Raw genomic sequence first — 10709 nt, 5'->3', positions numbered from 1 at the left:
ATTCGGCAATCCTTTCTTATTGTCTTATCGCCATATAGGAGTAGGCATAATTAAACACTTGGGAGTCCAGTGGGGAACTTGTGGGTGTGTGTGTGGGGGGGAATGAGTTGAGGCTGTTACGCAGATGGGTATGGGTGTTAAGCAGTCTTACAGTGGAATAAAAAGGTTGGGCGCCCCTGACAATTTTCATTATTTTAACTTAAATCGTTGGGTGTTTGGATCAGCAACTTCATTTTGATATAACAAAAAACTGATGGACAGTGAAATTAAAGAACTGAAACCAGACAACAAAAGTATGCAGGTGTAAAAAATGTACCCTTGTCATTTTGATTTGAATACCTATGACTTTTTACTGCTGGTTAATTGGAAACAGAATTTTGAATGTGAGCTTACCAACCCTTGGATGTAATTGTAAAATACATTCAATCAGGAGAAAAAAAAGTGATTAGGGTGGCCAATTATACATATTGTTTGTTTTATAATCTCCAACAACACGTGAGCTTCAAATCAACTCTCAAACAACCAGAATAGAAAGATTGCTCAATATTCTGATTTGAGGGAAACAAAAAACTACTTCTGACATTTCAGCTGTCAAGTTTCCACTGTGAGGAATATAATTAATGGAAGACCACAAACTGGTGCCCTCACTGTGCATCATCCGACAAGTCACTTCACTTTGCATGGCAAGGTGCTGTATGGGGAGAAATGCTGAAGGATTTTTTGCACACATGCACAAACACACTGTTGAGGTATTCAAAAGCATATTTGGGTGAAGCAGCTCTATTTTGAAATAAGGTACTCTGCACTGATGGTACAAAGACTGAGTTATTTGACAGTATGGATGTTATGCATAGTCATGAAAGAACACTGCATTTCAAGAAAAGGGTAAAATTTGGTGGCAGATCATTGGCACCATATTACTGATACTGGGAATCCTGTTAAATTAGAGTTGGATACCTTTCAATATCAACAGATTATTGAGAATAAAAAAGCAATAAATAGTCACAACAGTGAAAATATGCTGAGGCTAGACAATACAACGAAGACTGTTGCTCAAAATCTCCTCTGGTGTTCATAAAAAGGAGCAAGTACAATGTTCCAGAAGGGTCATCCCAATTTGCAGGCCTGAATATCATTGAAAATCTGGGCTAATCCAGAGTGCCCTCCTCGGTAAACTTCAAATTTACCTGAACTGGAGTTGTTATGTATGGAGGAATGGTAGTAAAATACCTATACCATAATACCTCGAATATCACATATAATGTAGACCAGACATGGCTGCGATAATCGAAAAACCGCGAAGTAGGATCACCCCTATTATTACTACCACACTACATGCTTACACGCCTATACAAAAATGCAAGTTCACAAGCACACTTATCAGTGTATTTATCAAATACTACAGTTATAAGCATATGAAAAGACTGTGTGCCCAGGGGTGCCCAGTATTTAAGGACGACTGTCACTGTCACCTGATGGTTGAACTATCGCCTTGCTTACCAGCCATGTGTGCCCGACATTCTGTCACGTATTGTGTGGGAGCGAGCGTGGAAGGTAGAAGGACCCAAATGCAGGGAAGCAATCAAGGACGTGGAAGTGGAGTGCTCCAACAAAAACTTTAATGACTAAGGCAGGCTCTTAATAACCAGAACTCTTGGAATCAAATAACAAAACCAAACCTGTGGGGAAACCAGGAATTGAATTGAATTATTGTCATTATGCAAATTTAATGAGATTTAAAGCGTTCACCACATAGTGCACAAATAACAACAGACAGACAAATAAATTGAATTGAATGCTTTTTGTTGTGATTAGACAAGTATAATGAGAATTAAATAAATAATAAAAATAAATAAATAACAAATACACAAATAAAAAAAGAATAAAATAAATAAATAATCAATACACAAATAAAAACATAACAAAATAAAAAAATAATCAATACACAAATAAAAAAATAATAAAATAAAAAAATAATCAATACACAAGAAATGAATATATAAATAGTCCAAGTGAGGTCAGCAGAGTAAAGCGTTCTTGTTCAGAATGAGTTCTATGGTTTTATAGACCTTCAGCGCCAAGTCGCACCACTCGCTGAGTCTATGGACGCAACAACAAACAAGCAGACATAGAAAATCAATATATAGTAGAGATAAATAATCAATAAATAAGAAATAAGTAGTCCAAGTTAGGTCAGCAGAGTGGAGAGGGCTTGTTCCATCTGAAGTCCAGGATGAGTTCCACAGTTAGGTCCTAGGTGCAGAACTCGAGTTGAATATGGTGACAGCTCTTGGGAAGAAACTGTCCTTGAGTCTGTTTGTCTTGGCAGTTATAGCTCTGTAGCACCTTCCAGAGGATAGCAGATTGAAGTGGTGGAAGCCGGGATGTGTAGTATTGTCTTTTATAATGCTCTCTGCCCTTCTAAGGTATCAGGATTCGTAGATGCTGGACAGCGTGGGTAGGGAGCAGTTGATGATCTTTTGGGCTGTGTTGATCACTCTTTGCAGTCTTTTCTGGTCGGCTTCTGTGCAGCTTGAGTGCCACAATGATACAGCATAGGTTAGCATGCTCTCAATGGCATGGAACAAGGCATAGAGACGCAGAGCAACGTCGTGTATGCTGGAATGTTGGAATCTAATAAAATATACCCTCTTTTCAAACAAAGCCCTCCAGCTGAGTCGAACCCAGAACTTCTAAAGTACTGTATGGGCTAGGGCTGCAGGCCACTCTACATGCTGCCCATCTGTAATTTCATCGTAGTTACAACAATAAATAAAACAAAACCCCAAAAATTGTTAATCTTAATGTTCAGTATTTAGGTAAGGGTAATACAGAAGACAAGAATATATGTTTTTTCAACATCAATAGGGCTGCACTGGCATTGGAATGGTTAAGGCACATCAATACAGACAAATGACTAACTGGGTATTCATACAGAGGCAATGATGCCACGATGATGTCAGTTGTACCTTGGTAGATCACAGCACGGACTTAAACCATCCATTGGGATTTCTCTGATGTCATCTCCTGTGGAGTTTACCCGTGATGTCATCTAAACAAGTCATTTAGCTTCTAAAATTGATTTGAGGATATTAGGAGATCTAGCTAATTCCCAACGAAAAGCAATTGCTGATGCATCTGAACACAAATACCAGTGTAGTGTATTAGGTGCTCTTATAATTTGAAATTTCAGATATGTCGGTAGATATCTTAATAGTGAACAAGAGTAATAAAGTAGGTGAAGCAGGGAAACTATCAGATAAGAAATGTATCATACCGTTGTATGTTAAGTGTAATGCCAGACATTATACTAGAGACTGAACTGTTCATTCATCAATACAACTTTTAAAATGATTAACAACCTATGGAATGGAAATTTTGAAATGGGAAGATGCGGAAGGATAGGATTTAGTACCTTTCAACCATCCTGCTGTTCAATAACCTCCACAAGTAAGTACAAATTTCACCTACAAAGAAAGAGTGATTATGATGGTCATTTTGCTTGTACCTTATCACCTAATTCACGTCAGGTTGAATTGATGGCACATACAGGAAATGGCTGGCCTGTTGTTTGCAGGTAGCTGTTTTGAGACTCGCCAGCAGCTCTTTTGGAGCGAAAATGATCTAATAAACTATCTGTTGACAGAAGACTCCGGTACAATGTTTAGCTGAACCAAATGTTATAATTCTAGTTACCCACAGGCCTTGGATACAAAGATAAAGTCACACTGAATCAAATACTACAAACCGAGTACTCGACAGTACTTTCCTATCGAGAAGCACAAGCATAGATTTAATATATAGTCAGTTGAAACCTCCTCCGTTTCCATTTTGTCAGGATTACCAACATTTAATTTCTTTAAATGCCACAATAAAGGCATCTGGAAGTGAACACATACATTTATTTTCTTCATACTGAGAAGCATTTCCTTTGAACAGCATGACTTTGGTCAAATACAGTGCCTTGCGAAAGTATTCGACCCCCCTGAACCTTTCAATCTTTCGACACATTTCAGGCTTCAAACGTAAATATAAAAAAAGTTTTTTGTCAACAATCAACAATCGTGAAGTGTATCGAAATTTATTGGATTTTTAGACTTTTTTAACAAATAAAAAGCTGAAAAGTGGGGCGTGCAATATTATTCGGCCCCCTTGCATTAATACTTTGGATTGGATTGGATAACTTTATTCATCCCGTATTCGGGAAATTTCATTGTGACAGTAACAAGAGGGTGAGAATGCAGATACAGGAAAGGCATAGTTACACATAGTTACAAGTTAGACAATACAGTTGCAAAGGCCGCAGAACAACAAAGCAAAAGCCCAAAGTACAAAGCAAAGCAAAGTATATGGGAAAGCATTAAGACATAATAAAATGCAATTAAAAAAGATAGAAAAGCAGCAAAAACACAAAACGAGCAAGAGCGGACGGAGCTACCGCCATGGCTGCCACTTGAGTGGCGCCATCTTGGTGGCGGTAGCAAAAACGGATACAGACGTTGTAGAGTTGGATAAAACTGGAAACACACACAGGAGGTCTTCCACAAGATGGGGAACTTCTGCAGACTGTGACCGAGGTAGAGAATATGCAGAGTCACTCTTCCAAGCTTATCCGCACAGTTCCTCAGTAGTCTGGAGCTGAAGACAACAGTAGCAGAGTAGAACCCCTCGACTCCGTTTCCGGCCTGGAAAGCACCTCTTGCATCTTATCCCATGATGGAATGGTTGGTGTGAAGCGTCTTTTCTTCTCCCGGCACTTTTGTCCAGCTCCGAATTTCCAGCAGCATTGAGGTGTTGCTCCTTCTGCTGCGTATTGTAACAGCTAGTCCCATGTGTATGACAGCGTAGGCATGGCTGAATGGTTCCAAAAAACAAGTAGCAGAAAGAAGCTAGGCTAACAGAACAAAGAAAGTTGTAAAAACATTAAAGTAAAAAGTATGAAGTACAAAGTAAAGTAAAAAGGAATGTATTAAGAAATATTTTAAATGTAATTAAAAAAAGATAGAAAGGCTGAAAAACACGAAAAACAAACAAGAGTGGACAGAGCTACTGCCACTGGCTGCCGCGTGACGACGCCATCTTGGAAAAAGAAAAAGTAGCGCCATCTGCAATTACAGATTCAAGTCGCCTGGGCTTTGTCTCTATCAGTTTTGCACATCGAGAAACTGAAATTCTTGCCCAGTCTTCCTTGCAAAACAGCTTGATCTCAGAGAGGATTTGTGAACAGCAGTCTTCAGCTCTGCCTACTGATTCTCCATTGGATTCAGTTCTGGATCTTGACTTGGCCATTCTAACACCTGGATACGTTTATTTGTGAACCATTCCATTGTAGATTTGGCTTTATGCTTTGGATCATTGTCCTGTTGGAAAATAAATCTCCGTCCCAGTCTCAGGTCTTGCCCAGACTCCAACAAGTTTTCTTCCAGAATGGTCCTGTATTTGGTTCCATTCATCGTTCCATCAATTTTAACCATCTTCCCTGTCCCTTCTGAAGAAAAGCAGTCCCAAACGATGAGGCTGACAACACCATGTTTGACAGTGGGGATGGTGTGTTCAGAGTGATGAGCTGTGTTAATTTAATGCCAAACATATCGTTTTGCATTGTGGCTAAAGTTTGATTTTGGTTTCATCTGACCAGAGCATCTTCTTCCACATGTTTGGTGTGTTTCCCAATTGGCTTGTGGCAAAGTTTAAACGACATTTTTTATGGATATCTTTGAGAAATGGCTTTCTTCTTGCCACTCTTCCAGGAAGGCCACATTTGTGCTTTGTACATCTCATTTCAATATCATTAGTTGCACAGTCCTTCTTGAGATGTTTAAAGATTTGGAAATCTTTTTGTATCCAAATCTGGCTTTAAACATCTCCACAACAGTATCTCGGACCCGCCGGGTATGTCCTTGATCCTCATGATGCACTTTAAACAGAACCTTGAGACTATCACACAGCAGGTGCATTCATACGGATGCACAGGGGGATTCTATTTATCATCAGTCAACATTGTATCATTCAGAAATACTCACTGAACTTCTGGAGTTTCCTGCACTGAAAGTAAAGGGGGCAAATAACATTGCACGCATTTCAGGTTTTTATTTGTTAAAAAAGTATAGAGCGTGAATGGTTGTCTGTCTTCTCGTGCCCTGGCCGGGCCTCGGCTGGCCACCGATTCAGGGCGTCCCCCGTGCCCGAAAGTCAGCTGGGATAGGCTCCGGCACCCCTGGCGACCATTGTGAGGATAAATGGGTTCAGAAATGTTACGGTCAATGTATGTCAATTTGTACTGTTCAAAATATTTATTGGCATTGTTTTTTTAGTATGTAGTATATTTCCTGCATCTCTGATGTTTATGACATACTATTCTGTTTGAAAATCCATTGAAAATGTAGCATTCATTCATTCATTTTCTTTATCGGTTATCCTCACAAGGGTCGCGGGGGGTGCTGGAGCCTTTCCCAACTGACTTCGATCCAAAGGCCACCCTGAACCGGTGGCCAGCCGATCGCAGGGCACGAGGAGACGGACAACCATTCACGCTCACACCCATACCTAGGGGCAATTTAGTGTCCAAACAGTCTACCATGCATGAACCCGGGACCCCAGAGCTGTGAGGCCGACACGCTAACCACTCAAGACGACGGGTCGCCTTGAAAATGTAGCAATCAATAGCTATTTTAAAGTACACGCTCAATGTACTGTCTACGACGGCAAAATGAACGTTAAGTGTCAACGTGCGTTCCCATGAGCGCACAGTACGCATCAGGAATCTAATCAAATATATATTGTATCTATGAATACAACGACCAGATTCACAGTTTGGCCCGATTGTAGCTCATGACGTCTCCGGCATTCGCCCAATCAAATGATTGTAATAACTTAGGCCGCACCCTCATGGGCCGACGTTGTGGCGGGCTTCCTGTGGAGTTAACTCGCTGCGTTTAGCTCTTCAACTTGTGTTGTTTGATAATCAAGCCACGTTTTTGAGAGAAGACATTGTGAAGTGTTTGACAAGATTTTTATTTTGAGAGCGCGCTGTTCCCTTTGAGTATCCAAGCGGAGTGCATTTGGTAGGTCTAGCGTTCCTCTTCGCGTACGCCATTGATGTGTGCAGAATTAAGTGAGTGGGACCATTGATATTATATTTAGAGAGCTGTAAGGGTGCTTTGAGCCAATTAGGACTCAGTTATTCCTTTGAGGCTGTTTTGTGTCAGTGTCATTCGATAAACAGAATTCTTGTCAATGGAGCATGTACTTTGCAATTGGTATAAATTGATAAATTTTGCAACGGATTTTCACATTGGATTGGATGCAGTACTTGAATGCATTCTTGGATGTTTGTTTAAACATCTTACTGAAGTCACAGCCACGTTAATGCCGTTTGTTATGGACGAAACAGTTTGAAAATCACTTAGTATTTCCCCAGGCTACGCGTATTCTAGTGGATACAATGCCCAATCGCCTTAGATTAGGTTAAAAAAGCACGCTCGAAGAGGCCACTGCTTTAATATGGCCGTTGGTTGCTAACACAGCTGACTCAGACTTATCTCATGTATTCGCCATACATATACAGTGGTACCTCGACATACGATCGTAATCCGTTCCGAGACTGAGATCGTATGTCGAGCATTTCGGAACTCGAGTGAACGTTTCCCATTGAAATGAATTGAAAACAAATTAATTCGTTCCAACCCTCTGAAAAAACACCAAAAACAGAATATTGGATTGGAAAAATAATGTTTTATTTCTTCTAATTCACCATATATTGCCAAAGTAATAAATAACGAGTGGTTTAATAGTAATGAAATGTGTTTAATAGAAGTAAAATTAGACCCATTTTGCAGAGGGGAGACACAGCGGCAGGTGGGGAAATGCAAAGTCCGCCCAGTGCTCGTAGATATATTTTATACACGAAAGAGATGCAAAAAAGACAGTGCCATGGCCCATGGCACACCTTGATACAGGTTGTTGTTCTGCATGACATCTAATAATCTTGAAATGTATACATCTTGGAATGTGAAACTATGCATATAAGGATATGGTCAAAATTTGCCACTTTCTTAATTGTGCAAACAGTGTATGTTGGAAGATGAATGAAAATATATGGCTCATTAGTTATAAGATTTTTAATTTTGCACTTTGCTGCTAATTTTGGAATTAATTTAATTTCATACTCACGTTTTTATATCCTAGGTATTCCAGATGGTCTTGATTTGAAAAGTCCTCGAGTAATACTGGGCCACAACTCTGATTGTCCAAATAAATGGCCGAGAGTTTTTACAAACTGGAAGATGAACCCTTTCCCAGTTTTCTTGGCAAGTCTTTGGACAGTACTAATGGCCGTGCTACACTGGGGAATGTGACACTGGGTTCAGGCCCTGGACTGCCGGTGGCTGCTTCTACAGTGGCTAAAATTAGACCTCAGTCTGAGAACAGGTAGGAGCATACCTCTCTTAGGGACAGATTTGATGTCTTAATAAATAGAAACTTTCTAGAAGCATGTACAGTAGTACCTCGAGATCCAAGCTTAATGCGTTCCGGGACTGAGCAAAACAAATTAATTCGTTCCAACCTTCTGGGAAAAACACCAACAGGATATAGGAGTGGAAAAACATTTTTATTTGTTCTAATTCACCATCTATTAACAGAGTAACAAATAACTAGTGGTTTAATACTACTAAAATGTGTTTGATATTACTAAAATTAGATGGATTTTGAGAGAGGGACACAGAGAGGGGGGAGCGAGAGAGAGACTTTTTGCACGGCAATGCGCTCATAACATAAACAATTTTAAATGAACTTGGATTATGATACAGACGCACTCAAAAATAAATGTAATCTAACCTTACACTAAACTTAATTCTAATTTTGTTTTACATTTTTATACCTTTCTTCACCTGGGTTGGCTGTTATAATTTATGTTTAAGGCCTATATAAGTATATTGAAGGTTTATATAAGTGCATTTGTATGTTTAAGGCTTGTATAAGTAACACGCATTGGTTTGTACTGAAAAAAACATTTAATAAAATGGAGAGAATATGTACAGTACTGTGTATATATATAGAGAGATTTATGTATTAGCAACTGGCCGAAAGAAGCGATCTAACAACGATTGCACAGTTTTCTTCTTTTTTTCATCATAAATGATGCAGTGGCACTGTATGGCATCAATCAATTGATTTGCAAACTTTGTGCAACGTTCAATATTTTTGTCCTGCTGCTCGGTCTTTCTGTTTATAAATGGTACTGACGGTCGAACGATTCAATGCCCGTGAAACGCTCACCACTCTCACGCGCATCAAGCTTCGTTATTATTGCCACTCGTTTCAAATAAAATGGCTTGCCTCTTCCTTGCAACTCCCTCAATAGAAGCATTTCGCTTTTTACCAACCATATTCAATAATGGATGCACGAGATATTTAATGCTACAAATGAAAAAGGTTCTTTGCCCACTGGAGATACGTTCACGCACTTCCGGATTGCAACGAAGAAGGTAGATGCTGGGTGAGCTGAGCCCTCACAGCGCCAGGCGTAGTAGCGGCGGAAAGAAGCACTACTCGGGAAAAAAATACAAAATTGGACTTACGAACATTTTTCGACTTAAACGCAATTTGCAGACATGTTCGAATGTACCGTTGTTCGTAAGTTGAATGTTCGTAAGTAGGGGAGCGTCTGTACTCCTCTCGTATTATCGAGCAAGCTCCTCCGCCATTCTGCACTGACTAACAGGGGGAAAAACATTGAAAAAAGGGAGTCGCGACGGGAAAGACAGTGCTCATGATGTTCTTATAAGCAGCCTCTCGCTTCCGCTGTATGCTCGTATATCAAAATTTGTCTTGTATCTCAAGATAAATATTTGCTCAAAATTTTACTCGTATCTCAAATTGCTCGTATGTAGAAGCAGTTGCATTTCAAAGTGTTAGTGTACAAAGAATCAAAGTAGCCAGTATTTGTACCCCCCAGTCATTTATAAGTTCTTAGTATAACAGCTCCCCTGGGGTTGTCATTTTGTGTGATCACATGGGCAATAGCAATATTCTCTCATTTTAAAAATGTGTTTTTTAGTTGAATGATGCTACTGTATTCTCACCTTTTACAGGGATTGTGTGGATACTTCATACTTGGAGGAAAGAGAGGTTCTGCAGACTAGTTTACAATCATCTGTAGACAAGAAACCCAATTTTGGCCTCAGCTTCAAAGATGACATGTGAGTAAAATACTGACAAGATTTTTGTCAAGGAAAAAAAATGCTACCAATTTTTAAGAAAATGCTAGTCTGCTTCATGGCTGCTGTTCGAGGGACACTTGAGAGAAGCATCATTACTGAAACAACAAAAGGATACAATGATATATGTATGTATATGTATATGTGTGTATATATATATATATATATATATATATATATATATATATACACATATACATATACATATACATATACATATACATATACATATACATATACATATACATATACATATACATATACATATACATATACATATACATATACATATACATATACATATACAGACACTCCCCTACTTACGAACGCAATTGGTTCCGAGCGATTGTTCATAAGTTGAATTTGTTTGTAAGTTGATTCAGTGCTATATTTTGTATTATAATTTATGTTTAAGGCCAATATAAGTATATTGAAGGTTTATATAAGTGCATTTGTATGTTTAAGGCTTGTATAAGTAACACGCATTGG

At 39.1% G+C, this 10709-nt stretch overlaps 1 protein-coding gene across 4 annotated transcripts in view; it reads left to right on the top strand.

Moving 5' to 3' along the window:
* Window positions 1-6871: 6871 nt before the first annotated feature.
* cep192 (centrosomal protein 192) overlaps window positions 6872-10709 on the top strand; it is an 89903-nt gene continuing 86065 nt past the window's right edge. For 3 of the 4 annotated variants that reach the window (XM_077597910.1, XM_077597911.1, XM_077597907.1), the window contains exons 1-3: window positions 6872-7064; window positions 8188-8430; window positions 10095-10202. In XM_077597910.1, coding sequence (XP_077454036.1) covers window positions 8258-8430; window positions 10095-10202 — 281 coding nt within the window. In that variant the 5' untranslated portion in view covers window positions 6872-7064; window positions 8188-8257. Of the gene's footprint in view, window positions 7115-8187; window positions 8431-10094; window positions 10203-10709 lie in introns of all 4 variants that reach the window. The other variant, XM_077597909.1, reaches the window with a different exon arrangement.

This window comes from Stigmatopora argus, chromosome 4 (genome assembly GCF_051989625.1).
Source record: "Stigmatopora argus isolate UIUO_Sarg chromosome 4, RoL_Sarg_1.0, whole genome shotgun sequence".
Lineage (NCBI taxonomy): Eukaryota > Metazoa > Chordata > Actinopteri > Syngnathiformes > Syngnathidae > Stigmatopora > Stigmatopora argus.
The sequence above is the reverse complement of the archived record's forward strand: the minus strand, read 5'-3'. Positions and strand labels throughout refer to the sequence as shown.